The sequence below is a fragment of the Phasianus colchicus genome, chromosome 3, assembly GCF_987193195.1.
Source record: "Phasianus colchicus chromosome 3, bPhaCol1.hap1.1, whole genome shotgun sequence".
Lineage (NCBI taxonomy): Eukaryota > Metazoa > Chordata > Aves > Galliformes > Phasianidae > Phasianus > Phasianus colchicus.
In genome coordinates, this window is record NC_143438.1 from 94,853,551 (window position 1) to 94,881,476 (window position 27,926).

The window sequence follows — 27,926 nt, forward strand, 5'->3', positions numbered from 1 at the left end:
CCCGATCCGTCCAGCCCGGAGCGGAGCGGTGCGGGGATGGCGGTGCCGGAGCCCGACGCGCGTTTGGCGCAGGAGAAGGAGGAGGAGAGCGAGGAGGAAAGCGAGATCCTGGAGGAGAGCCCGTGCGGGCGGTGGCAGAAGCGCCGCGAGCAGGTGGGGGCCGGGAGCAGCCCCTGGGTGCGGGCTGCGCTGCGGGATCCGCCGGAGGGCGGTGCGGGAACGGCCCGCGGGGTGCGGGGAGGGGGGGAGCGGGGAAGGTGCGGAGAGAGCGCGGTGCGGGAGCGGGGCTCGGCGTGCCCCGGTGCGGTGAGCGCCGTGCGGTGGCTCCGGTGCGGGCCGTCCCGGTGCGTGGAGCTCCGCGTGCCGTCCCGGTGGCAGCGCGGTGTGTCCGCGGGTGAACCGCGGAGGAGCACCGCTGCGGCCGCTGCCCCCGGGGCGGAGGATCCGGTTCGTCCTCCCCGGAGGAGCGCTTCGGGCTGCCGCAGCCCATCCTCCCGTCCGGGGCCCCGCAGGGCGCTCACGCGGTGCCCGCCCGCGTCCCGCGGAGCTCAGGGTCGCCCTCGGACCTCTTTCCCCCAGCCGTGTCCCCGTACCCGTGCGATGTGCCCTGGAAGCGGAGCCCGAATTCCCCCCTGCCCCCATCGGGGCGCTCGGGAACGGCGTCAGAGCCGGGGTAAATCCTCGCCCCAGGCGGAGGTGGGACGGCGATGGCTGAAAAAGGCCCGACCCGCAGTAATCCCCTCTGTATGTCCTGCTAACAGCCCGGTGCGGCTCCCGGCGCTCTGCCCTGCCTTTGGGCACCCCTCGTTCTGAATCGGGCATCAGAGAACCATTCAGGTTGGACAAGATCCCCAAGTCCACCCTCCAACCCATATCACCACTGTGCCCATCGACCGTGTCCCTAAACAGAAGCATCGACTTATTAAGTCTTCCAAGATCCCCAGTGATGCCCATCCCACCGTACCCACTGGCCGTGTCCCCATGTGTGACATCTCCGCCGTTCTTGAACACCTCCAGGGATAGGGACTCCATCACTTCCCTGTCCCAGCCCAGTCTGTGCTGTGCTGAGATGTGGGTCACCTTCCTGTGTTGGTGCTAGTACCACCAGGACCTGCCCAACCCATGTCCCCCCCTTCCCTGCAGCACCTCTGTGCCCGTGGATCGCAGTTCCCTCCCTCTCCCCACCTCCTCTGCTGCACATCAGGGACTCACAGTGCCTTTGGCTGATGCAACATCCAGCATCCCACATCTGCACCCCCAGCTTGTCCCATGTGCTCCCAGACCAGCATCCTGCCCACGGCTCCTTTGGGATGGGGTCTGGAGGTGCCCACCACCATCACCTGAATGCTGCACCCAATGGGTGCTGAGCTCCGGCTCCAGTGCTGCGTCTCAGTGAGGTGTGGTGGACCTCAACTGGGCAGCCGAGTGCTGAAGGTGCAGAAGAGGTGCATCTACAACTTCATAGGATTCATTCCTATGAATCCTTATGGCATCCTATGGATCCTTGTGGCACCCTATGGGTTCTCTGGACAGCCTGGTCTGGAGGTTGGTGACCCTGCACACACACTCATCCCCGGGAATCACAGTGTGGAGTGGCTGCTGCAGATCCCAGGTCTTTGTGGGACAGCCTGAGGGGTGGGGAGAGCTGTTGGGAAAGCAGCTTTTCAGCTGAGAGCACCACGATGGTCCTGCAATGAGAGCTATGGGCACAAAATGACTTCTGCTGCATGAGCTGAGCAGTGGGGAGACGACTGTTCCAAGCAGTGCATAACGGCTGGGATGGAATCGCAGCTGACCCGGAGGTGTGCTGTGTTTTATCAGAGCTCTGGATGATGAGCATTAATTAGTGGCCCACCAAACCCATCGGAACACCCTTGATGTCCATGGCAGAGGGATGACCTGCAGTCATTTCTCATTTGGATAATCCATGTTGTCCATGTTCCTCCTTGCCCAAGGAGGCTGTGGATGCCCCATCCCTGCAGGCATTCGAGGCCAGGCTGGATGTGGCTTTGGGCAGCCTGGGCTGCTGGTTGGTGACCTGCACACAGCAGGGGGTTGGAACTGATGAGCATTGTGCTCCTTTGCAACCCAGGCTATGCTAGGATTCTATCATGATTCTACAATTATGGCACCCCGTGTGTCCCTGTGGCATTCTATGTGATCCTTATGGCACCCTATGGATCTTTGTGGCACCCTATGGATCCCCTGTGGCACCCTATGGGTTCTCTGGGCAGCCTGGTCTGCTGGTTGGCAACCCTGCACACAGCAGGGGGTTGGAACTGGATGGTCAGTGTGGGCCATGCTAAGATTCTGTCATGATTCTATGATTATGGCACCCCATGTGTCCCTGAGGCATTCTATGTGATCCCTATGTCACTCTGTCGATCCTTGTGGCATCCTATGGATCTTTATGGCATCCTATGGATCCCTGTGGCACCCTATAGGTTCTCTGGGCAGCCTGGTCTGATGATTGGTGACCCTGCACACAGCAAGGGGTTGAAACTCAATGATCATTATGGTCCTTTGCAACCCACGCCATTCTAGGATTCTGTGATTCTATGTTGATGTGACCCAGTGGTGACACGTAATGATGTATATTTTAATGCCCTGAGGGCACTTTCAGGAGTAGTGCTGTGGCCAGAACTGACCCCAGAGTTTTGTCCCCTTGTCCTCTGCTGCAGCACGTGGCAGAGCTGCAAACAACCGTGGCACTGTCGGTGGCACTGCCAGCAGAGCTGCATGGCAGCATCACAGAGACGTGGCAGCAGTGCCTGATGGTGCCAGCAAATGTGGGGGAAGTTCTGTGTGAGACATTATTGCGTATTCCTGGTGCTTCGGTCGTGCACCAGGAAGAAAACACGCTGATGTTTGTGGCTGCTGTTTCCTAATGCACACACACACAGCCCTTCTGTTTCACAAACATTCTGATTTCCACAAGCACAACACGCCTTGCCACCACAGGGATTCCCTCTTGCCGCCCTGATGACTGGCTCTCATTATTTATGCTCTTTCATTTGCTTTTGCAGAACAGCCTTGGCCCTGCATGGGTCCTGCATTGCTGTTCTGGGTGCATGGTGCAGCATGCTGAGTGCATGGTGCTGCATACTGGATGTGCAGAGGTGCGCTGGTGCTGTGCTGGGTGTACAATGCTGTGCTGGGTGCTGGTGCTGTTCTGGTGCTATGCTGGGCGTGCAGAGGTGTGCTGGTGCTGTGCTGGGTGCGTGGTGCTATGTGCTGGGTGTGCACTGCTGTGCTGGGTACACTGTGCTGTGCTGTGCTGTACTGGTGCCGTGCTGGATGCACAGTGCTGTTCTGATGCTGTGCTGGGTGCACGGTGCTTTGTTGGGTGCACAGAGCTGTGCTGTGCTGGATGCATGGTGCTGTGCCATGGATGCACAGTGCTGATCTGTTCTGATGCTGTGCTGGGTGTGCAGTGCTGTGCTGATGCTGTGCCAGGTGCATGGTGCTGTGCTGGGTGTGCAGTGCTGTGTTACAGGGGTGTACAGTGCTGTGCTGGGTGTGCAGTGCTGTGTACTGGATGCAGAGTACTTATGCTGTGCTGGATGCATGGTGCTGTGCTGGGTACACAGAGCTGTGCTGTGCTGGTTCTGTGCTGGATGCACAGTGCTGTGCTGATGCTGTGCTGGATGCATGGTGCTGTGCTGGATGCACGGTGCTGTGCAGTGCTGTGCTGGATGCACGGTGCTGTGCTGGATGCACGGTGCTGCGCAGTGCTGTGCTGGTGTTGTGCTGGATGCATGGTGCTGTGTTAGATAGATGGTGCTGTGCAGCGCTGTGCTGGTGCTGTGCTGGATGCACGGTGCTGTGCAGCACTGTGCTGGTGCTGTGCTGGATGCACGGTGCTGTGCAGTGCTGTGCTGGTGTTGTGCTGGATGCATGGTGCTGTGTTAGATAGATGGTGCTGTGCAGTGCTGTGCTGGATGCACAGTGCTGTGTAGTGCTATGCATGGTGCTGTGCTGGATGCACGGTGCTGTGCTGGATGCATGGTGCTGTGCAGTGCTGTGCTGGATGCATGGTGCTGTGCAGTGCTGTGCTGGATGCACGGTGCCGTGCAGTGCTGCAGTTGGGTACAGCGGGGTGGGAGAGCCCCAGGCACCCACACAGGGCTCTGCTGCTGTGCTGCAGAGTCTGAGTGCAGGAGGAGTGCAGTACGTTGGCACCGCAGAGATGCACACAGGGCTGCACTTTGTTTTCCCCACTCCGCGGTGCTGCGCCGCTCTCCAGCTGTGCATGCAGCAGTGTGAATGCACCGTGTGCCAGGGAGAGAGGAACGTCACAGCTTCCTCTGCGTTCTCCTGTTGCATTTCGTTATGGTGCGTGTGAAGTTATGGATGAAGAAACAGAAGCATTTGAAGTACTTTGCAACAAATGTGGAGAAGCAGCCGTGAATCCTTCCATGCCTTCGCATCAGCGCAGCTCAGCTGATGCCCCCTTACCTCCCTCTCTCTGCTCTGACAGCAGTGCTGTCAGACGTTTCCACTTCAGAAAAGTTTGTTTTCTGCATTGGTTTGGTGCCTGCATTTACTTTTTTCCACCCATCCTGAGCAGTCCAAGCAGCGGGGCCGGCAAAGCAGCGCTTTGTTTCTGCTGGAAGTTTTGCAGGGCTTTGGCAAACTCTGATACTGTGTTGCTCAAAACAAATGTTTTCGTATCCACGTGGCATTGCTTTTGCAAACACGTATCCAATGGGAAGGGGCTGCTGCCCCCGGGGTATTTGCTGCTGCAGCTCTGCCCCACATCTCCTCCTTTGGTCACCCTTTGGTACAGTGTTAATGCCCATCAGGAAAGGGTTAATGACTGCATGGATGGAGGGCCCTAAACTCTGAGCTTTGGTTCACCTCTACGCCCCCGGCAGAAAAAAAAAAAAAAGGAAAAAGAGCGAGCAGTAGAAAGAGGAGAAATGAAAAAAAGCAGATTTTAGGGAGAATGGAGTGAGAAATCAGCCAGGTTCAGAAGCGTTCCCAAAGACCCCGAAGTAAGAGAGAAGGCAGGGAAATAACCCGACCGTCTGCATGCACGGAGGGGCTGCAGCTTCCCCATTTTTGAGTGTTCCTGGAGGCTGCGGTGAGGATCAGCAGCGCTGCGATGTGTTCTGCTGGAAAGCCTCCAGCTATTTAATTTTTGCCACCGGAGCTATTTCTGACAGCCATGCTGCTGCCAGCTCTGCTGGGAGGGAGGGCTCCAGGCTGCCGGGCTCTGTTTTGCTTTTGCACAGCCAAGGAGCCTGGAGGACTTTGCTGCTTCTCCACACACCGTCTGTTTTCCTTCCATCAGGTTTGGGGGCATTTGTTTGCAGTTTATCTTGGGGGTCCTGGCAGCTCACTGAGCCCAGCAAGCAGATGGTTCTGTGGCATTGCAGCACTGTGCTCCGTGCTTGGATGAAGGTGTGGGCATCGCAGGGGTTTGCTGAGGGGGTTTGTTTGCAGGATGGCACAGCTCACCGATGGGTGACCTTTGCTGGAAGGAGGCAGCACAGCCTCTCCTCAGCAAGTCAGCTTGGCAGTGAAGCAGATGTTGAGCTGCTCTCAGTGTCCTTCTCACACCCTCCCAGTCTGTGTGGGTGATGCACAGAGGTGGTTCTACATTTGTTTCAGGTCTGCTTTCCGTGCAGCTTTCCCCATCTCCAGCATCCCTCCATCCTCCCCAGCCACAACAATCCCACTCTGTGTTCTCGGCGCTGGGCGGGTGCTGATGTTGGCTGCCCAAGGTGGGTGGGTGGGTGGGTGCAGGAACGTCTCCTTCCTCCTGCAGCACACACTGCTTTATTTCCATCTGTTTTCCCCACCAGAACGGCGTCAGTTTGCAGTTTGTGGCTGTATGCTGTGCTCCTCGCTGCCCATCTGCTCCAATCCTCACCGTGTCCCCAATGCACACAGCTGCTCCCTCTGTGCTCCTCAGCCCACGTGCCAAGGAGGGCTGCTAAAATTACCCAGGCTCTCCGTGTTCTGTCCCTTCCTGTTTTTACCAAGCTCGTTTCTGCCCTTCCGCTTGTTTTTGCCTGCAGGTATTTTTGTGTGCAGTGGCCAAGTGTGTAGGAGCCTCATGGGCTGTGCACTTCGTGTGCCCCTCATCTCCTTCCTTGTTTTGCTCCACTGCAACCAGGGAACACACACACGGTCCCGGGAGCTTTGGTATTGTACTGCTGGGACGAAGGAGGTGCCCACAGCCATGTCACAGAATGGTGCAAGCACTGTTGGTTTCCTGTTCCATTCCACAAGTTGGCACTGGGCAATTAGGATATGAGAGGTGGTGCTGGAGTGTTCCTCAGTGTGGGCATGCAGGGATCAGATGTGAGGTTGTGGTGCTTTCGGGGAAGAAGAATGATGGCATCATGCAGGTTGAGCTATGGTTTGTGCTGCACAGGACCCTGCCAACCCAACCATTCCTTGGATCTGTGACCTACAAGGACCCTGCCAACCCAACCATCCCATGACTGTGTGATCTGTAAGGACCCTGCCAACCCAACAATTCCTTGGCTCTGTGATCTGTAAGGACTCTGCCAACCCAACCATCCCATGGCTCTGTGATGATTCTATGATTCCTTCGCCCTTCAGAAGGAAGTCCTCTGCCCTGGAGGTACCAACCAGGCATTGCCTTCAGCCCGCAGCATTGTGCCTGGCTCTTATCTGAGCAGTGGAAAAATAGACTTCTGTGCCTGCTCAGCAGTGGAACAGAGGTCAGGGATCCCAGGTTTGCTGCAGCAGGTGCAGGGCAAGAAGGAAGGGCAGGCTTCAGCATGGAGAGAAAGGCACCCGGCCCCCACCGCTCCTGTGGTGATGGGGCTGGTGGTTGGACTGAGTGACCTTAGAGGTCTTTTCCGACCTTAATGATTCTGTGATTCTATGAGTGGGCTCAAAGGTGGGGATGTGTAGGGGTTGGATTTGGTGACCTTGGAAGTCTGCTCCAGCTCAATGATTCTATGATTCTTCTTCTGCCCGTGGTTCTGCCGCCTTTCTCCTTTTTGAGATCCACCTGTGCAGGACAGGTGTTGTTCACCCGAACATTTCTCTCCATCACTGCATGGTGTTGAGCTGCAGCAGATCTCACAGTGATTGTGCATGGCTCTCTTCCATCCCAGCACAATAAAGTCCTGCAGCTGGCAGCGTGTTCACCCTCTGCCCACCCAGCTCTGAGCTTGTGCTGAGCGCTTGTTTTTGTGAGAGCAGGATCAAATGCTTCAGTAGGATCAAAATATTTTCCATCTCATGTGTTCCCTTCACCTGCTCATTGTGTAACACGATCGTGCAGAGAAAACAGGTTTATCTGGCAGCTCAGATCCCTTGTCCTGCTGCTGCTCCGCCGCTGTGGGCTCGGGCTGTTGTTCTGCTGCAAACCACAGATAGCAGTGGGTGGATGTCAGCCATCAGTTTCTGTCACCTTCTGCCAGGTGAAGCCCCACAGCAGCTGAGCGCATCGCAACCTGGGGCAGAGGGGGCTCAGGGGAGAACTCACTGCTGTCTCCCACCCCCTGAAATGAGGTTGGAGCGAGGTGGGGGTCAGCCTCTGCTCCCAGGGAACGGCGATAGGATGAGAGCTGATGGCCTTGCATTGCGTGAGGGAGGGTCAGCGTTGATGTTAGGAACAATTTATTCCTGGGAAGTGGTGATGCAGTGGCACAGGCTGCCCAGGGAAGTGGGGCAGTCCCCGACCCTGGAGGTGTTCCAGCACTGTGTGGATGTGGCACTGAGGGAGGTGGGCAGTGGGCATGGTGGGGTGGGTTGGGTTGGATGTGGGGATCTTGGAGGTCTTCTCCAACTGCACTCCGCATGCAGCCAATGCTGTCTGTCACCCACAGCCCTCAGTGAGCTGAGGCGGGCAGCACAGCTGTCAGTGTGGCTTCAGCCATCTGAGCTCCTTTTCTTTTCCTTTTGACATAGTTGGAAGAATGGTTCCTGTGTTGCAGCATTCCCTCCTGCCCTAGGACACAACTCTGCGTCCCTGCATGTGCTGCTCTGTGCCATCTGTAACTCCAACAAAGTCTCTAAAGACCCACCTGCAGCCTTTTGCCCGGGCTAATGAGATCCTAGAGCAGAGGAGCGGGTTGGGATTTGCTCTGCTCTCCTGGGCACAGCATTCCCTGCTCAGCCCCAGGAAATCCCAACAGTGGGCTGTGCCCACTGTGAGCATCGCCGCCTCTGTGCCCTGCGTGTCCCCCCTGCCTGCAGCCGGGCTTTTGCTCCATGCCATGGGGTTAGGGCTTATGGCACAGCAGATGCTCGTGGCCACCGAATAACCGAGGCATCAGCACTGCTGCTGGTGAGCTTTGTTCCGTGCCCGCCCTGCAGCCCCCTGCCCGGGGAGCCCAGGATGCTGACGTGACCCCGTGCTGCTCAGGCTGAACGCTGAGGTTTTGCCCTGCTCAGTTGCCTTGGAGACAAAGCAGCAAACCTGTGCCAGATTTTGGAAGTGCTTTGGGTAAAGCTCCTGCAGGCAGGAGGTGGCCTCCCCCTCAGGGTTGGTGCTGTGCTAAGTGCACACAGGAGGGCAGATCCGGATGGGAAAGGAATCTGGGGGTGCTGGTGAGAGCCAGCTGTCTGTGTATCCAGGAGGCCAAGAAGGCCGACTGCATCCTGGGTTGTATCAGAACCAGGGAGCCTCAGTGCTCAGCACTGGTGAGAGTGCATGGGCAGAGAATAGCAACACAGCTGGAGAAGGGAGCAGACAGCACGACAAGGGGAGCAGGGGAAGGAGCTGGGGCTGCTCAGTCTGCAGAAGAGGAGGCTGAGGGCGGACCCCATCTGCAGGGACATGAAGGGAGGTTGCAGCAAAGAGGGTCGGTCTCTGTTTGCAGATGGTTGTGGGATGTGAGGAAGCAGCCTCAGGTGGCAGCGGGGAGGTTTGGGTTGGATCAGCATCTCTGCACGGAGGGGCGGCTGGGCGCTGCTGTGAGCATTCCCAGCCCTCCTGATAGAACCACTGCTCCCCCACGGCCCCGGTGCTCCATCACCAAACCTTTTTCTGTCTGCTGTTTCAGCTTCTGTAATGTGAGAAGCACAAAAGGAGCGATTTATTGTAAGATGCAATCTGATCTGTCGTAACCTCCACTTACCCGTCCCCATGGTCTCCCCACGCAGCCTCAGCTCCTGCCAGCGCCTTTCTGGAAGGAACCCGAGCACAGAATTTCCCAGTCTGGTGCAGGAGGAGCTTTGCCTCACAGAGCTGATGGGAGGGAGCCCTGAGAGGCACAGGGTGAGATCACAGCAGTGACTGTGGCTGCTCCTTTTGCCCCCAGTCCCCTCTGTGGTCATAGACAGCATTTATTTAGTGGTGCAGCTGAGAGCTCCGTGCGTGGGGCTGCTGCTCAGTGTGAGTTCTGCAGCCGCTCAGCACACAGTGGCTGCTCACTGGTGTCGGTTTGGGGTTTTTCTCAGGACCATGAGATGATTTTCCGTTGGTGTTTTTTTGAGGTGGGCAGAAGAGCAGCTTCATGGACACTGAGGGAAGCATAAGGGCTTCCCTCAGCCCTCCAATCCCAGCACAGCCTCATGGAATCGTAGGTCATAGAATGGATTGGTTGGAAGGGACTTTAAAGATCACCCAGAGGGTGATGGAGCACTGGAACAGGTTGCCCAAGGAGGCTGTGGATGCCCCATCCCTGCAGGCATCCAAGGCCAGGCTGGATGTGGCTCTGGGCAGCCTGGGCTGCTGGTTGGTGACCTGCACACAGCAGGGGGTTGGGACTGATGAGCACTGTGCTCCTTTGCAACCCAGGCCATTCAAAGATTCTATGATAATTCTATGATTTTAGGTCCCTTTGGCACCCTGTGGATCCCTATGACACCCTGTGGATCCTTATGACACCCTATGGATCACTGTGGCTCACTATGGATCTTTATGGCACCCTGTGGGTTCTCTGTGCAGCCTGGTCTGCTGGTTGGTGACCTGCAAACAGCAGGGGGTTGGAACCGATGAGCACTGTGCTCCTTTGCAACCCAGGCCATTCTAGGATCCTTTGATTCCATGATCTCAGGGTGACTGTGGCCACACCACAACCCGGGGTACATCTGATGAGCTCCCATCCCCTGAGTTGTGACCCCACACACAGCAACTCTGCCACCAGCAAGGCTGCAAATTGCATCCAGCATCATCAGCAGTGACATCAGCGGTGGGATTGAGTGCACCCTCAGCAAGTGTGTGACCCTGCTGTCAGCGTGTGCTGGGAGATGGAAGGGTAGAATCACAGAATCACAGAATAGTTGGGTTGGAAGGGACCTCAAGGATCACGAGTCTCCAACCCCCACCACAGGCAGGGCCACCAACCTCCACATTTCACAGCAGCCCAGGCTGCCCAGGGCCCCATCCAACCTGGCCTCCAACACCTCCAGGGATGGACGGGGCATCCACAGCCTCTCTGGGCAGCTGTTCCAGCACCTCACCGCTCTCACAGCAAACAACTTCCCCCTCACATCCAACTGAAATCCGCCCTCCCTCAATTCCAACCATTCCCTCGTCCTGCTGCCATCTCCCCTTCCCAAGAGCTGACTCCCCTGCTGTCTGTAGGCTCCCTTGAGGTGCTGAAGTCTGCAATGATTCACCCCGCAGCTTCTCTTCTCCATGCTGAACAAGCCCAAGGTAAAGCACAGCCCTGCCAAAAAGGATTTGGGGTGCTGGTGGTTGGCAGCTGGGCTCGAGCCAGCACTGTGCCCTCGCAGCCCGGAGAGCCAACCGTACCCCGGGCTGAACACTTCCGTGTTCGGTGCAGGGCAGTTGGACCAGATGGCTCTTACAGGTCCCTTCAAACTAAAAGCACCTATGATTCCATGAGGGGGTTTCTCCCCACCAGCAGCAGAATATCCCTGCACGAGAGCAGCCCTGCATCCCCCTCCCGGCGGATTGGACCCCCTGCCTCTTCCGGCACAGCACGGAGCTGCCGGCATGCAGATGAATGCAGGATTGTTCTGCTGCTGCTCGGGGCTCGGACGCTGTGGCACGGGGCAGATCGTGGGCACGGCGCTGGGGAGGGGGGGGGGGGTTGTGCAGCACCCCCGGCTCATTGGCAGGGAACAGATGGGCGCTCGTGGCCCAGTTCCTGCTGCCTGGGCACAAAGAGCTTCTATTACTTGTTCCCCCCGCCCGCGTGCCTCGCACAGAGCTCAGCAATGCAGCCAGCTGGCCTGCGCTCAGCCTGCATGGGCTCCATGCGGTCAGCTGCTCCGGTGGGGACAGGACAAGGACAAGGGGATGGCTTTAAGGTGAAAGAGGAGAGATTTGGGTAGGATGTGTAAAGGGGAAATCGTTTCCCCAGAGCCTCGGCGCTGCTGCCCAGAGAAGTGTGGGTGCCCCATCCCTGGAGGTGCTCAGGGCTGTGGATGGGGCCCTGGGCAGCTGAGCTGAGGGGCACACAGCCCACTGCAGGGGTGGGGCTGAGGGTCCCTTCCAGCCCAACCAGTCCACGGTTCTGTGATCCTTAAGGAACTTTCCAACACATCCCATTACACAGTTCTGTGATCTCATCATAGAATGGTCTGGGTTGAAAAGGCCCACAATGATTATCTAGTTCCAATCCCCTGCTGTGTGCAGGGTCTCCAGCCAGCAGACCAGGCTGCCCAGAGAACCCACAGGGTGCCATAAGGATCCACAGTGAGCCACAGTGATCCACAGGGTGCCACAAGGATCCATAGGGTGCCATAGGAATCCAGAGAGTGCCATAGGAATCCAAAGGGTGACATATGGATCCATAGGGTGACATATGGATCCATAGGGTGCCATAAGGATCCACAGGGTGCTATAGGGATCCACAGTGTGCCATAAGGATCCTTAGGGTGCCATAGGGATCCACAGGGTGCCACAAGGATCCTTAGGGTGCCACAAGGATCTAAAGGGTGCCATAGGGACCCATTATCATAGAATCACTGTAGAGTCACAGAATGGCCTGGGTTGCAAAGGAGCACAATGCTCATCAGTTCCAACCCCCTGCTGTGTGCAGGTCGCCAGCCAGCAGACCAGGCTGCCCAGAGCCACATCCAGCCTGGCCTTGGATGCCTGCAGGGATGGGGCATCCACAGCCTCCTTGATGTTGACAAGGCTGATGTTATGCCTTTGGTTGGTCTGGACCTTCCAGTCTGCCCTGTCCGTTGTGTCTGCAGCCATCAGCTCAGAGTGTGGGATGTTCCCCAATGTGTGCTAGGATGTGGGGTCCACATGGGGTGTGAATTGGAGCTGGGTGGCTCTCATGGTGACATCCTGCTGTGCTGGGAGTTGCTCCCAATGTGTGGCTTTGTTCTGTGCCCTCGTGTCCCAGGGACCTGAGGCGCCAGGAATGGGAGTCCTGAGGGCTGGGCAGGCAGTGGGCTGGGTGCTCCTCGTGTCCCAGCCTGAGCGTCCTGTGGACGGGGATCCTGGGACAGGAGATCCATGCACATCCATGTAGTGATGTGAGTGAGTCTGTCTGTGGGGTGGGAGCTGGGGGCAGGGCACACTCATGGGTGGCCTCACAGATTCTTGTGCCTTGCAGGTGAACCAGGGGAACATGCCAGGCATCCAGAGCACCTTCCTTGCCATGGACACGGAGGAAGGCGTGGAGGTGGTGTGGAATGAGCTGCTCTTCACTGACAAGAAGGCCTTCAAAGCACACGAGGTAATCACCCCTCATGGTGAGGAATGTGCCCACAGCTCCCTGTGTCTTCTGTACCCCAAAAGCAGCTTTTCCCCGACCTGGAGCTGCTCCCCACCTTCCTGTGCTCTCTGCGCTGTCCTGCCGTGCCCCCAGAGCTGCCATCTCACCTGTCCTTTCTCTGCACATAGGAGAAGATCAAGACCATGTTTGAGCAGCTGGTGCTGGTGGACCACCCCAACATCGTGAAGCTCCATAAATACTGGCTGGATGTGAAGGACTCGAAGGCACGGGTAGGGGGATGTGGGGATCGGATGCCAGGCTGGGAGAGATGGTGGTGGGATCCCGGAGTCCTCTGCTCACCTTGCTTCCAGGGCTCTCCTTCTTCAGGTTGGAAATTAGGAAGGATTTCTTCTCTGAAACCGATCAGACATTGGCATGGGCTGCCCGGGGAAGTGGAGGAGTCTCCATCCCTGGAGGTGTTCCAGAACCGTGGAGATGTGGCACTTCAGGGCATAGCTTAGTGGGCAGGGTGGATGGGTTGGCAGTCAGACTTGATGATCTTGGAGGTCTTTTCCAACCTTAATGGTTCTGTGATTCTCCAGGACACGTAGCAGGACGCTCACCCTCAGCTTCATGCGCTGCAGCACATGAGCTGGGCAAGGAACTGACACCTCTGTCCCCCCCAGGTCATTTTCATCACAGAATACGTGTCTTCGGGGAGCCTGAAGCAATTCCTGAAGAAAACCAAGAAAAACCACAAGGCCATGAATGCCAGGGTAGGTTCCTTAGGAGCACATCCACGGGAAGGAGCAGCTCTGTGCCTGCTGGGAAGGGTCTTGGGTCTCTTACAAAGCAGAGCAGATGAATGCTGTTCCCAGCAGTGATGTTCACAGCAGTGATGGGATGAGAGGTGGTGGCCTCCCATTGCTCTGAGGGATGTTCAGGTTGGATATTAGGAACAATTTCTTTCCAGAAGAGTCTGGCATTGGTACAGCTGCCCAGGGAGGTGGGGGACTCACCATCCCTGGAGGTGTTCAAGAGCCATGGAGATGTCCTCTTGGGGACATGGTCAGTGCATACGGTAGGGATTTAGCCCTGCAGAGAAGGAGCTGGGGGTCCTGGTGGGTGAAAAACTGAACGTGAGGCAGCAGTGTGCTCCTGCAGCTCGGAGAGCAAATGGGATCCTGGGCTCCATCGGCAGAGGGGTGGCAGCAGGGACAGGGAGGTGATCGTCCCTCTCTGCTCTGCTCTCGTGAGGCCCCGTCTGCAGCACTGCGTCCAGGGCTGGAGCCCCCAGGACAAGAAGGACAGGGAGCTGCTGGAGAGGGGCCAGAGGAGCCACAGAGATGAGCAGGGCTGCAGCACCTCCGTACAAAGACAGGCTGAGGGAGCTGGGCTTGTTCAGCATGGAGAAGAGAAGCTGCGGGGTGAATCAGTGCAGCCTTCAGCACCTCAAGGGAGCCTACAGACAGGAGGGGAGTCAGCTCTTGGGAAGTGTTGATAACTGCAGGATGAGGGGAAATGGTTGGAATTGAGGGAGGGGAGATTTCAGTTGGATGTGAGGGAGAAATTCTTTACAGAAAGAGTAGTGAGGTGCTGGAACAGCTGCCCAGAGAGGCTGTGGATGCCCCGTCCATCCCTGGAGGTGTTCAGGGCCAGGTTGGATGGGGCCCTGGGCAGCCTGGGCTGCTGTGAAATGTGGAGGTTGGTGGCCATGCGTGTGGTGGGGGGTTGGAGCTTCGTGATCCTTGAGGTCCCTTCCAACCCAGCCATTCTGTGATTGTGTGTGTGTGATGGGCTGAGGTTGGACTGCATGATCTTAGGGGACTCCAACCTCCATGACTCTATGATCCCCTGGTCACTCCCTGCATTACGCAAGGATCTGTGTGTTGTGGGATCTGTGCTGGACCCCATTGCCCTCCCCCAAGTCTGAGCTCACTGCCACAGCAGCACAGCGGTAGAATTGGGATTCACCGTTGGTACAAACCATGTTGCACAGACCCCATGAGCAGAGTGAGATTTTGCCCCCTCTATGGTGCATGTGTCCACACTCCCACTGGGTTTTGGTGCCATGCAGAGCTGTGTCTGACACTGAGGATCACAGCACTGAGGTTCTCAGCTTTGATGGTGTTTGCTGAACCTGGACTGGAAAGGAGGCTGTTGTGGCTGGGACAGTGCGTGGCTCATCCTCGAGCAGTGGTCCCTGCAGGGCAGTGGGGGGTCGGGTTCCCAGCTGCCGGTCGATATGTGGGTCCTGGCTTGTCTCACACAGCTCTGGTCTCTGCCATAGGCCTGGAAGCGCTGGTGCACGCAGATCCTGTCCGCTCTCAGGTAAGTTCTCTGCCTCACCATCCTGCTGCTGGCTGTGTTGGGCAGCGTCTCAGGGCAGCTCTGTGCCCCCTCCAGCTTCCTCCACTCCTGTGAGCCCCCCATCATCCATGGCAACCTCACCAGTGACACCATCTTCATCCAGCACAACGGGCTCATCAAGATCGGCTCCGGTAGGACGCGGCCCCGCAGCTCTGGGGCTGAGAATGGGGTGGGCAGCGGGGAGCTGTGGGGAGGGATAAGAGCTGAGAGTCCCCTGGGGGATGACTGAGCATCACACGTGTGCAGTGCCCTTGTGGCAGAGAAGGAACTGGGGATGCTGACCACGAGCCAGCAGTGTGCCCAGGTGGCCAAGAAGGCCAATGGCATCCTGGCTTGTTCCAGAAACGGTGCAGCCAGCAGAGCAGGAGGTGATCATCCCTCTGTACTCAGCTCTGGTGAGGCCGTACCTCAGTGCTGTGCTCAGTGTTGGGTCCCTCACTGCAAGAAAGGCGTTAAGGCCCTGCAGTGTGTCTAAAATGCTGGGTCAGAAATCGGCACAGCTGCCCTGGGAAGTGCTAGGGTCACCATCCCTGTGGGTGTTACGGAGCCATGGAGATGTGGCACCTGGGGACGTGGTGAGTGGGACAGTGGGGATGGGGTGGGGTTGGACTCGATGATCTTAGTGGTTTGTGCAACCTTAACGATTCTATGGTTCTGAAGTGTGGCATTCCCTTGTCTTCTGTTTGTGTCCCCTGCTCTACACTTCTCACTTATCTCCTTTGGCATCGGCGCTGACCGGCAGTGTGGCACCGGGTGTTTGCTAACGGTGAGTGTCCCTCTGCTCCCTCTCCAGCACATCCATCTCTTCACCGAGTGCATTTTGTCCCCACTGGGCACCAAGGAGTGGCCCTGGGGCTGCAAGCAGGAGGCGAACCTCCACTGCTGTGTCATCTCCTGGGGAAGTGGGTGCACACTGCTGTCCCCATGGGCAGGGACACGCTCCAAAGTCCCGTCTGTGCTCACTTGCAGAGCCGTGGCTCAGATTATTTCTTGTTCCCCTGCAGCCCTTCCAGATGACCTGCGGAGCCCCATCCGGATCGAGAGGGAGGAGCTGCGCAATTTGCATTTCTTTCCCCCGGAATACGGCCGTGAGTGGGGCTCAGTTTGGGGGGGGGGACTGTGGGAGGGCTGTGGTTCAATGTTTGGCCGCTGCGGGTTTGCAGTTTGGTGCTTTCAGAACTAAAGCTGTCAGCCAAGAGAAAATCTCGTGACTGTGGATGGTTGTGCCAATGCTGTAGGTGAAATGCTGCGCTGATCAGTGCGGAGCTGTGCGCGTGGGGGGAATAGCTGTGCCCACAGGGAGAATAGCTGTGCACACCTAGCAATGGGCTGAGAGTTGGATGTTGCTGGTTCAGAACAAGGTCTCAGCATGAGCTCAGGTTGCTGCCTGAAAAGGTTCTGGCTCAGAAGTGCTCAGCAGCGTGTGAAGTATTAGAGTGAGGGGAAAAAAGGAGCAAGGAGCCTTTGTGCCTTGTGCACGCACACAGCGTGAGCCCCACCTCGGGTCTTCTGAGTTAATTGGAAAGGTTTGTGTAGAGCTCTGGGTGTTGGGGTAGGGAAGCAGGCACAGATAGAAGTGTGTGGGGAGAAGGGCCCACAGGGGGGACGTCGTCTGCTCCTGGTGGGGGGGTTGAAGTCCCACCACAACTGGGCTGATGGGCTTCTGGTTTGGTTCTGCAGAGAAGGCTGATGGCACCGCCGTGGACATCTTCTCCTTTGGGATGTGCGCACTGGAGGTACGGAGCTGGGCTGCTGCAGAGCATGGCAACCTGCAGGACCCCCACTTATGGGGCAAGGCAGTGCCTTGTAGGGCCTGCTGGCTGCCTGGGAGCTCCCCATACCTGGCTGTGAGCTGCGGGTCCAGGCTGGATGCGGCTCTGGGCAGCCTGGTCTGCTGGTTGGCGACCCTGCACACAGCAGGGGGTTGGAACCAGATGAGCACTGTGCTCCTTTGCAACCCAGGCCATTCTGTGATTCTGTGATTCTATGATTCTATGGAGGTGGAGGCACTACTGCTGGGCTCAGCAGAGCATCCACTGCTGCTGTGGCTCAGCCTCCACGGGCTGCGGCACCCCCAGGGAGGGGGAGCACATGGGACAGGGACATTCAGTGCTGTTATGAGGGGGCTGTTGCTTGTTGGTTGGGGGTTGCCTGTGCAGCACTGGGGTAGAGAAATGGGCCCCAAGGACTGAGCCAGGGCTTGGCTGCCTGCAAACACAGCTGCGCTCCTCCTTCCCCAGATGGCAGTGCTGGAGATCCAGACCAACGGTGACACACGGGTCTCGGAGGAGGCCATCATGAGGGCACGGCATTCTCTGGATGACCCCAACATGAGGGTGAGTGCGGGCAGCTGAGCTGTGGGACGGAGCCACTGGGACACAGCCAGACCCACGTGTTTCAGGTGGCCCTGGAGCAGCCTTCTGGGAGCAGCGGGCAGCAGTCTGGCAGGCTGAAGGGCACCAGAATCCTTCCTGCTCGGCTGATCATGATGAGATCTTGTCCCCACATGTTGTCCCACTGGGAACAGCAGTGAGGCTGGGTGCCAGATCCCAGTAGGTGCATGTGTACACGTGTGTGCATGCTCTATGGAAAAGGACCAGGGGGTTCTGGTGGCCAGCAGGCTGACTGTGAGCCAGCAGTGTGCCCTGATTGCCAAGATGGGATGCTGGGGTGCATTGCACAGAGCATGGCCAGCAGGGCAGGGAGGTTCTCCCCACTCTGCTCTGCCCTGGGGGGGCAATGCTGGAGCACTGTGTGGGGGTCCCAGTTCAGGGCAGACTGGGAACTGCTGGAGAGAGCCCAGCAGAGGGTGCAGAGATGGGAGGGGGCTGGAACATCTCCTGATGGGGAGTCTGAGAGCCCTGGGGCTGTGCACCTGGGGGAGAGAAGGTCAAGAGGGGATCTGATAAATGCTTATCAATATCTGAAGGGCAGGGCGTGGTGAGAAGACAGGGCAGGCTGAAGTGCCCAGTACAGGGCTCAGACAGCAGCATGCATCTTTTGTTTCTCTCCACATTCATCCCCAAAACATTCCATCATGTGTGCACATTCTCCCCATTCTCTCGGGTGATTCCAGCATTCTCCCAGGCATCCTTTGAGGTAAGGTAGGATGAGAGGTGATGGCCTGAAGTTGCACCAGGGGAGGTTCAGGTTGGATATTAGGAACAATTTCTTTTCCAACAGAGTTACCAAGCACTGAAACAGACGTGGAGCGGGGCTTTGCCTCCAGTTCATGCTTTGTGTTTGACCCTCAGGAGTTCATTCTGTCGTGCCTGACCCTCAACCCCGACAAGCGGCCGACGGCCAACAGCCTCCTCTTCCACCGTGTGCTCTTTGAGGTCCATTCCCTGAAGCTGCTGGCAGCACACTGCTTCATCAACAACCAGTGTGAGTTACAGGAGACTGCCCTGCCCCACTGAGCTCGTGCATCCTGGCCCCGCAGAGCTGGGGGGATGGAGGGGCCTGTGGAGAATGGCAGTGAGCACAGAGCCCAGCCTGCAGCATCTCCCGGCTGATGCCTCTCTCTGGTTCTGCCCTAGATCTGATGCCAGAGAACGTGGTGGAGGAGAAGATAAAGGAGCTGGACCTGAACATGGTGATGGCAGAGATCCGGCGTGAGGGTCGGCCTGGAGCACAGTGGAGGTGAGGGTTTGGAGCACAAGATGTGAACCCAGGACCTGCATTCACCCTGACCACGCTGTCACCATGCAGCCCTTCGTGCTGCTCTCCTGCCCTGCTCTCGCAGTGACGTTCCCATCCTTCCCTCCCAGGTACTCAGAGGTCTCGTTCCTTGAGTTGGACAAGTTCTTAGAAGATGTCAGGTGGGTGTTGGGACATCCCCAGATCCCATCCCATGGAGTGTCCCACTGGCAGGACCGTGCTTAGTCTCTCGTTTGAGCCCCTCTGTGGCTCTCCACATGGACGAACAGACCTTCTGCCTGGCAGCAGGAGGACGGGGCTCAGTTGGTTGTCTCCTCTCTCTGTGTCTGTACCAGGAATGGGATTTACCCTCTGATGAATTTCGCTGTTTCCAGACCCCATGCCCTCCCACGGGCACTCTCTCAGCCCCCAGAGGACCCTCAGAAAGCCAAAACCCCCACGCCAGAACCTTTTGATGTGGAGACCAGGAAGGTAAAGTCAGGCCAGGTACAATCAGAGTGGCAGTTGGAACAGGAAAATGGGAGGGTCTGCATCCCTGGAGGTGTTCCAGAGCGGTGGAGATGTGGCACCTGGGGACATGGGCAGTGGGCATGGTGGGTTGGGGTTGGACTTGGGGATTTTGGGGTTCTTTTCCAACCTCAGTGATGTGATGATTCTATGAGTGAGCACAAAGGGGTTGTGTTGACAGCTGGGCTTAGAGGTCTTTTCCAACCTTAACGATCCTATGATTCTCTAGGATGGCATCCTGAACCCTTTCAGCTCTTATTTTCAGTGATTCTGTGATGGCAGCTTAAAGTCTTCTTTTATGATTTCCTGTATTATTAGTGTCCTGGAGTCAGTTTCAGGTGCCAGGAATAAGCTCTGTGAGATCATCTCTGTCTCTCCCAGGTTGCTGGATTTCACTCAGCATCTTCGATTCAAGGGCTTTTTTGTGTTTGTCCCAGGGTTGTTTGCAGGAAGGGTGGGCGCCGTGGGTCTGACAGCATTTTGAAATGCTGAATCCACTTTGGTCTCAGGAGCAGTTTCCCAGGATTAATCACTGCTGCTTGACCTAAATTGGGTATCCAGTGCTGGGTCTCATTCTGCCATGCAGTTGCTCAATGGGAAGGGACATCAGGAGTCCAACTGGGTCCTGAGATCCTCCAGGGATGGAGACCCAATAATCTCTGTGGGTCCCTGATCCACTGTTTGAACATTCTCACCATGAAAAAGGATTTCCTTGGGTCCGTCCAGAACATCCCTGTTTAAGTCTGTCTCTTCTCTCCTTTCTCTCTGCAAACAGCCTCTCAGCACCCCCACAGCTATGGGCGTGCTGCCATTGGTTTCCCCAAAGCCATCAGGCAGAGCAAGTCACAGAATCACAGAATCACAGAATTGCCAGGGTTGGAAGGGACCTCAAGGATCATGAATCTCCGATCCCCCAGGTCCTGCTCGCTCTGCCTCCCGTCCCAGTGCTGCAGCCCTGCACGGTTTTGCCATCTCTCCATTGAACTCACTCCATTTTATCAGTGTCTTCTATTGGAAGCCCCAAATCGGAGGCAGCAGGGGCACTTTGCTGACAAGTGCATGGGGAGAGGAGGGTTGGCTGCTGTTGGCAGGACGCAGCCCCAGCATGGCACGGCTCAGCCGGCTTCCATCTGCTGAGCTGCAGAGCTTTGGGATCAGGCATAGGTCTGTGTGCACCTCTGTTCCTTAAAACAACATTCTGTGTCTTTATTCCCTGTATGAGGTATTTCCCTGCGCTGATGCTATCATGTCATTTGTCATCGATCGCCCGTGGCACTCCTTGTGTCACCGTGGATGTTATGAACACAACTTCATCCTTGCATTGAATTAATGTTAAAAATGCTACGCAGGCCCCAAACTGGTTCTCGTTCCTGCAAGATGCTGTGAAATGACTCTACAAAGCAGTCAGTGGTTCCATCACGGCCGTAAATCAGCTCTCAGAGCACTTAACTTATGGTTTATTCATAGTGCTCCGGGCTTATTTTTAGAGAGCGCTGCAGTGCTCAGTTGGATCAATTGGAGGAATGTCAGCGTAAACCCAAGCATTTATGCTGTCTCCCCCTCTACATTTGCTATATGCTACATTTTCATCCAGTGCCCCAGTTCTGCAGGTGCGTGGTCTGGCTAATGGCTGGTGAAAAAACACACATTGATTTTACCGGGGGTTGAGAGGGGAGCGGCGATCTGAGTTTCATTGCATGAAATCTTGCATCTGGACAAACCTGCAAGTGCCAAAGGAATGTGACCACAGCTGGCAGCTCTGGGAGGCAGCAGTGGGATGCCCAGCGAGCCCCGTGGACGGACATGGGGGCACCCATGCAGCTCTGAGCAGCATTTCTGAGCACAGGAGCGTGCCTGTGGGCAGCTAATGGGTGGGCTTTGAAGTAACTCTGCATTTCAGCCGTGTTTTTAGTGCCATGCAGAAAGTGCTGGTGCTGCTGGTTATAGGCCCCTGGCATTGCCTGGGGTGATGTTTACGAGGGTGGATGGTGATAGGGCAAGGGGAATGGCTTTAAAGTGAGCCAGGGGAGATTTAGGTTGGATGTGAGGAGGAAGTTTTTCAGCCAGAGGGTGGTGAGGCACTGGAACAGGTTGCCCAAGGAGGCTGTGGATGCCCCATCCCTGCAGGCATCCAAGGCCAGGCTGGATGTGGCTCTGGGCAGCCTGGTCTGCTGGTTGGCGACCTGCACACAGCAGGGGTTGGAACTGATGAGCATTGTGCTCCTTTGCAACCCAGGCCATTCTGTGACTCTACAGTGATTCTATGATTATGGGTCCCTATGGCACCCTATGGATCCTTATGGCACCCTGTGGGTTCTTTGTGCAGCCTGGTCTGCTGGTTGGCGACTCTGCACACAGCAGAGGGTTGGAACCAGATGAGCACTGTGCTCCTTTGCAACCCAGGCCATTCTAGGGTTCTGTAATTCTATGATTGCCTCCATATCCAAAAGGTGTTGCAGCACAATCAAGAAACCATGTTGATGAGCTATCACTCACTACAATTAATTTAAGAGGAAGGGAAGTTTCCAGCCTCTTTAGGCTTCCTAAATGCACTGCAGGGAGATGTTTCCTCACTCCATTATAAACCTGTGTGGAGCAGAGTGCTTTCTAGGTTGCTTTAGAACTTTTGAGATAGCATCGCTGTCCTGTGCAGGTGACTCAGGCTGGATGTTAGGAAACATTTAATCTACAAAGAGTGGTGATGCAGTGGCACAGCTGCAAAAGGAGGCTGGGGAGTCACCGTCCCAGAATGGAGGAGATGTGGCACATGGGGACATGGTCAGTGGGCATGGTGGGGTGGGATGGGATGCGATGGGATGCGATGGGAGGGATGGGATGAGATGGGATGGGATGAGAGGGATGGGATGAGATGGGATGGGATGGGAGGGATGGGATGGGATGGGGTTGGATGTGGGGATCTTGGAAGTCTTTTCCAACCTCAGTGGTTCCATGATTCAGTGGCTCAGCTTGGGCTGGCAGGAGACTCATTCAGGGTTGCGTGTTTTCACATGGAATCACAGTTGAGATTCCGTGTCCAGTCTCCCTCCTCAAGCTGTGCCACCCAGAGCAGTTGGCCTGGGACCGTGGCTATAACATCCACATCAACCCACTGGATGTTCCTGCAGCCCACACATTTGTCTGTGGGCTCAGCTCTTTGGTATGAGGTCAGAGAGCAGCCAGGCTGGGGAAGGTGGCAGAGGGCGCTCAGCAGTGCATGGTGTGAGGTTCCAGTGCTGGAAGTTGTGGTCTGCAGGAGCCTGATGGAGGCCTCCATCTGTACCGTTCCATTTAGCAAGCAGAAGAGATATGAAAAGCAGAAAAAGAGGTGAGAAAGAGAAGTGAGAGTGAGAGGAGATAAGAGAGGCAGTGCTGACGTGTGGGTCCTGCACGGCTCACAGCTCAGCCATCGCCTCCTCTGCTCCGGAACCAAATATTTGAGCTGCATCAAAACTGCAGAGTCAGCTACAAGAGGTGATGACTGATGGAAATGTCCATCTCAGTGGGAGCACTGCTTTCTGCTGTGGTGGAGCGGGTCAGGAGTTCAGGGTGAGGAGTCACTGTGCTTCCCCAGAGCATTGCTTGCTTCAGCAGCCAAATGCCTTCATTCCCCGTGACTGCTAAGATCTGTTGGAATGCAGCAGACCGTGAATAAAACTGCATAGGATGAGGTATCAGTGGGATCGTGCTCAGCGATGGAACATTCACGCTGTCATTATTCTGCATCTGGACAACACAGAAAGACACTGATAAATTGGAACTAGTTCAAAGGAGGGCAGCAAAGTGATGCTGGGCAGCCTTCTCTGAACTCACTGCCTTCTTCTTTTGGGCGGGGGGGGGTCTAGAGAGCTCCCGATGTCCCCTCCCACAGGATGATGATCATGGGCATTGGGTAGAGAGAGCCGGGAGCAGGTGGCAGTGATGCACTCAGTTACCATCATTGTTCTCAGTGATGTGTGCAGGATGTGGGGAAGTTCTGCACACAAACAAGGGATCTCTGGTGTTACTCAGTGTAAGGAAGGAGCGTCCACCTTGGGCACGTCATCGTCCTGGAGCTTGAAGCTGACATATTAAGGAAAAGCCATATTGGTCTATTTAATTTCAATGCGCTGCAGTGCAATGCAGCATTCCCAAAATGAACTCTGCATCATTTCAATAGTTTTTGACATCTTGGTTTTGTTTTAAGAAGTTGTCATCCCTCAGGGACATGAACTAAAGCATGACACTAAAACATAACCAAGAGTTTGGGCAGGGCCTCAAGGGGAAAACCCAGCCAGACAAATAAAGCAGAGGAATTCATCCTGATGTAATGCTGCCCCTGAACTGCACCTCCTGCAGGGCTCCCACTCAACCCTTCATCAGCTGATGGCAGTTTGTGACTGGGTGTTGGGCTCAATGAACCCTCAGCTGTTCTGGACAGCACCTGGAGGTGTAGGCAGAGGAGAAGGTCAGGCTGGTAGCTCAGTTTTTAAGTGGGATTTTGAGAGTTGTGCTTGGAAAACAGGAGCAAAACAGACCTGGGGGAGTTCAAGGGGCTGTGTCCGGGCTGACGCTCACTTTGGCCTCTTCCAGGTGGTGCAGATGCAATGCAACATGGAGCTGAATGAGGACAAGACTCAGTGGCATGTGAGTGCACAGCCCCACCAGGATGCAATGGGCAGCATCTGTTCTCTGTGCCGTGGCACAGCTTGGTCTCAGTTCGCTGCAGGACCCAAAAGACCTGCCCTTCTGTCTGAGGCAAAAGAAGCCCAGAGAAGAGCAAAGCTGACAGACCCCTCTGTCAGCAGTCCATGACGTCTTTGGACACCTCTTAGCTCTGCTTCTTTCCAGTTTAACAGAGAGAGCATCTCTCTGAGTCACCCAAACTATGCCCCAAAGACACCCCACATGCTGGCATTGACCAGCACCCCCTACCTGCCCTGCTAGCAGCTTCCAGCATTGATACTGCCTCTTACAGATGAATGCACAGAGCTCTCTCTTTTCTTTGCAGCTCACGCTCCTGCTGATCCTGGAGGACAAGCTGCACCGACAGCTGAGCTACGACTTGCTGCCCAGTAGGTCTCCTTGCTTCTTGTGCATGAAGTATTTCCTGGTAGCCATGGTCAGGTTTGGGGTTAGGGCTAGGCACAGACTGCTTGCACTCAGCTCTTCTCTCCTTCTCATGCTGGGAGAGCAGACCAAACTTCATTTTCTTGTTCCCATACCTTTGGCATGCGGTGCCAACCTGCAGCTGAAGTGAACTTTGTGAGTCCTGTGGCCATCAGGAGCGTGCACTTAACCCAGAGATGTGCGGCTGGGGCAATACCAGTGAATGAGTGCATTCTTTGCCTTTTCCCAGCCCTGGGGCAGTCTCCACAGCACCTTCCAAGGAGCTGCTGCGCTCTTCTCTTGGGGAATCCCACGGGTGTGGGGAAGGGCACTTCTCCTGGGGTCTGTCCAATGCAGCAGCTCCTTCGTAAGGTGTGCAGGAGCCCTCTGCAGGCTGCACAGCTGGAGTCCCTTACAGGCAGAACAAAAACACAAAGCTTGCAAACTGACACTTGGGATTTGCTGCTCCACCAGCTCCTTCTGTTCCTACCTGCAGGAAGCGGCCTGCTTCCTTTTCATGCTGAGCCCAAGCATGGCAAGCTCAAAGACCTGACAGTGACGCACTGCCGAGGCATTGTGCTGTGTGATGTGGGGCTGGAGCTCAGTCCTGCATCTCACTCGCTGCACACTCTGCTCTGTTGGCCCTAGCATTACTCAGAACTGTGAGCAGCAGCACACAGTGTGTGCCCCTAACATGCAATGAGGCGCAGTGCAGCTGTGCTGTGGGCTGGAGAGGTGTGCTTTGTTGGGAGAGGATGAGCTGGGATGCACCAATGTTCTCACTGTTCCTTCCCTCTGCAGCTGATAATTCCAAGGACCTTGCCACAGAGCTGGTGCACTATGGGTTCATCCACGAGGTAAGGCTGCTTGTACACCGTGCCACTATCAGTGTGCATGCACTGTGCCACATCAGCATCGTGCACAGCGTGCAGCATGAATGCCTCGTGCCTTATTCCCCATCTGCAGCCAGCAGCAGCCACGTGGCCCAGGCTGCAGCTCTGTGCTGCACTCCTGCCCTTGCTCAGTGCCTCTCTGTTTGATTTTTCTGGGCTCCAGACTTTGCTCCCACTGTTCTGAAGGGTCAGCCATCCAGCAATGACAGGTCACCACACTCGTGGCATCAACTCACTGCCTTTCTGAATGTGAAAGCCTGAGCAGTGCCAGGGAGAAGCAGCCAGGACCCAACAGCCCACGCTGCTCTCAGGTCACTTTGCAAACTTCTCCCTGTCAGCAGCACTGCCTCTTCTGCAGTTCCAGGCTCTCCCTTGGTGTCTGCAGACCGACTCAAGGAGGAATGCAGAGCTGTGTGTGCAGTCATTTGGGCAGCGCGGCCTCAGGGTAAAGGAGTGTGGAGGAAATGAAAAATGCGTTTATTTTTTTTATTTTGTACAAGTTAGGAATTCTGGGGCTGTAGGCAAAGTTTTGAAGCATTTCTCATTCTGGATGTTGACATTAGATAAGGCAGGGCTTAGCTTCGCTCACTGAAAAATATATGTGAGTATGCCTGGAAAAAAAAAAAGTGTATCTAGACTTCCTTCTCTTCTTCATCTGAGCAGAGCAACTGCACGGCTTGGAACTGAAACAGCAGAGTGCTTTCTCCCGTATGCTGGAAAAAGCATGGCAAACTAATCTATTGGCTTGCTTTTTCTTCTATATTTAGGATGACTGTGAGAAACTGGCTAACTTCCTGGAAAATGCCTTCCACAAGCACCGGTCTCCTCCCTTGTGAGTCACCCCTGGGGCAGCGGGGTCCCTGCGCTATGGGGATGGGCACAAACCCAGCAAGGAGCAACCATGGGCTCTGGAACCAACTCCTCCAGCGGGGCCACTCCAGACTGAATCTTTGCAGTCCATGAGAGGTGTATGCCTTTGTTGTGGCGTGGAAAGACAACAGCAAGTGGAATAGCAACCAGCTATAACACAAGGAATGGCCTCTGCACGAGCACGTGCCCTGGCCCCTACTCCTGGAGCAGCAATCCAGGGGGAGCTGTGGGGCCTGGGGGAGTGCTGACGGTGTTTGTGAAGATGAGGAGCTGCTGCAAGAGTTCCACAGACTGATAAATTTGCCTCTGGGAGTGATAAGATTTTCTCTGCGGGTCCTAAAGCTCTTTTTTTTTCCTCTTTGCCAGCTGGTGATGGGTGCGGAAGGGAGGAAAGCTCCAGCATAGTTTGCAATCTGCCATGTTCCATCCTCTATCTCCATTTCCTGCTGTTTTTTTAAGGTTTCCCACACACAGATGAACCACTGTGATACCTTTCAGTTAGAAGCTCTCATCTTGGTATAAGCTGACAGGTGGACTTTGTGAGCTGGACTTGGCACAGCAGGAGAAGCAACTGCAGCAATCCAAACCCACCAGCTGGATCCCAACACGGGGAACAGCAGAAATGTCACTGGTGCTGAACAGAACCTTTTTCACTCCTGTTTGTCTCATGGCCTTCAAAAATCTTACGGTATCCTAAGGGGAAAAACCCCTATGTCTCTTCCTTCCCTGTGTGTCCTGGGGTGTTTGGAACTTCCATTGCTTGTGCGTAGAAAGGGGCAATCGTAGCTGCTGCACATTGGGTTCCATTGGTAAAAATCACCAACAGAAATGATTCGTGTAGCAAAAGCTGTGCTGCGCTCCGTGCTGCTCACGTCGTGCTGTGAGCAGCCCTGCTGCCGTGCTGCGCTGTGCCAACTCTTCCATTGCCTGCATCGTGCTTTGTGGTGCTGCACCAACTGTATGGCTGGGTCTGCCGTGCCGCCACGCTGCGCTGAGCTGTCAGTTGTGCTGTGTTTCCCAGTCGCGCTGCGCTGTGCCAACCTGACAGAACTGACAAATCAATAAAGCCATTGCAAGCAGCTTGTCTCATGCGAGGAGCTGGTCTGCTGAGCGAGCACTCAGTGATCTCTTAGTCACTCTTACAGTTAAGAAGAGTGAAACGGCTTCCTCGAGTTCAACGCTGATCCAACAAAGTTGGGTAAATTGGATAGAGCAGGCATTCACAAGAAAAACAGCATTCAGCTGTGTGATGCAGAAATTGCTTTCTCCAGAACAAGCTTGCACTTGCCTTTGCAAACTAAGAAATGCCTTCATACACCAGCTGCTGCTTCCCTGATCAGCCAGTGAGCTCTTCTTTAGCACATTTCACCTGACTCAATTCTTTGAATGTCACAGAATCACAGAATTGCCAGGGTTGGAAGGGACCTCAAGGATCATGAATCTCCAACCCCCTGCCACACGCAGGGCCACCAACCATCCCACGTAATGCTAGACCAGGCTGCCCATGGCCCCATCCAATCTGGCCTTGAACACCTCCAGGGACGGGGCATCCACAACCTCCCTGGGCAGCCTGTTCCAGTACCTCACCACTCTCTCTGTAAATGTCGTTACAACTCAGCTTGAGTGATGGATCTCCCTCCTACTGGCTGCACTCAGCAGTTATAAGTTTATTAACTGGCAGCCGCAGGATGTTTCAAGCACATGTCAGGCAGCAGTCACAGCATCATAGAAGATCTGAGGTCAGTGAGGACCACTCGAGGTCCAGCCACCCTCTGCCGTACTCCAGCCCAGTGCTGGGTGGTCCAGTGCCATGCACCCACGGCCAGTCAGGTCTGAGAACCCCCACAGGTGGAGACATCCAGCCTCTCTGGATTACCCATGCCAGTGTTCAGCCAACCTCACTGAAAAAAATATTTTCCCATTTTTTCAATTTGGGCCCATTGCTCAGCCTCTTGTCCCAGTG

General features: G+C 55.7%; 1 protein-coding gene across 2 annotated transcripts; it reads left to right on the plus strand.

The window, feature by feature from the left end:
• Positions 1-27,081, plus strand: NRBP2 (nuclear receptor binding protein 2). Of its 2 annotated transcripts, none has more exons than XM_031606373.2 (18): positions 1-153; positions 12,477-12,599; positions 12,767-12,868; positions 13,265-13,354; positions 14,869-14,909; positions 14,985-15,079; positions 15,691-15,714; positions 15,953-16,036; positions 16,629-16,684; positions 17,189-17,284; positions 18,203-18,335; positions 18,488-18,590; positions 18,719-18,769; positions 18,944-19,079; positions 23,685-23,738; positions 24,103-24,166; positions 25,002-25,057; positions 25,861-27,079. In XM_031606373.2, exons 1-18 carry the CDS (start codon positions 37-39, stop codon positions 25,927-25,929), a joined length of 1,494 nt encoding a protein of 497 aa, XP_031462233.1. In that variant the 5' UTR covers positions 1-36; the 3' UTR covers positions 25,930-27,079. The 2 variants fall into 2 exon arrangements, with proteins under 2 accessions (XP_031462233.1, XP_089994328.1); XM_090138202.1 differs by having other exon boundaries at positions 6-153; positions 12,767-12,862; positions 25,861-27,081.
• Positions 27,082-27,926: the final 845 nt, after the last annotated feature.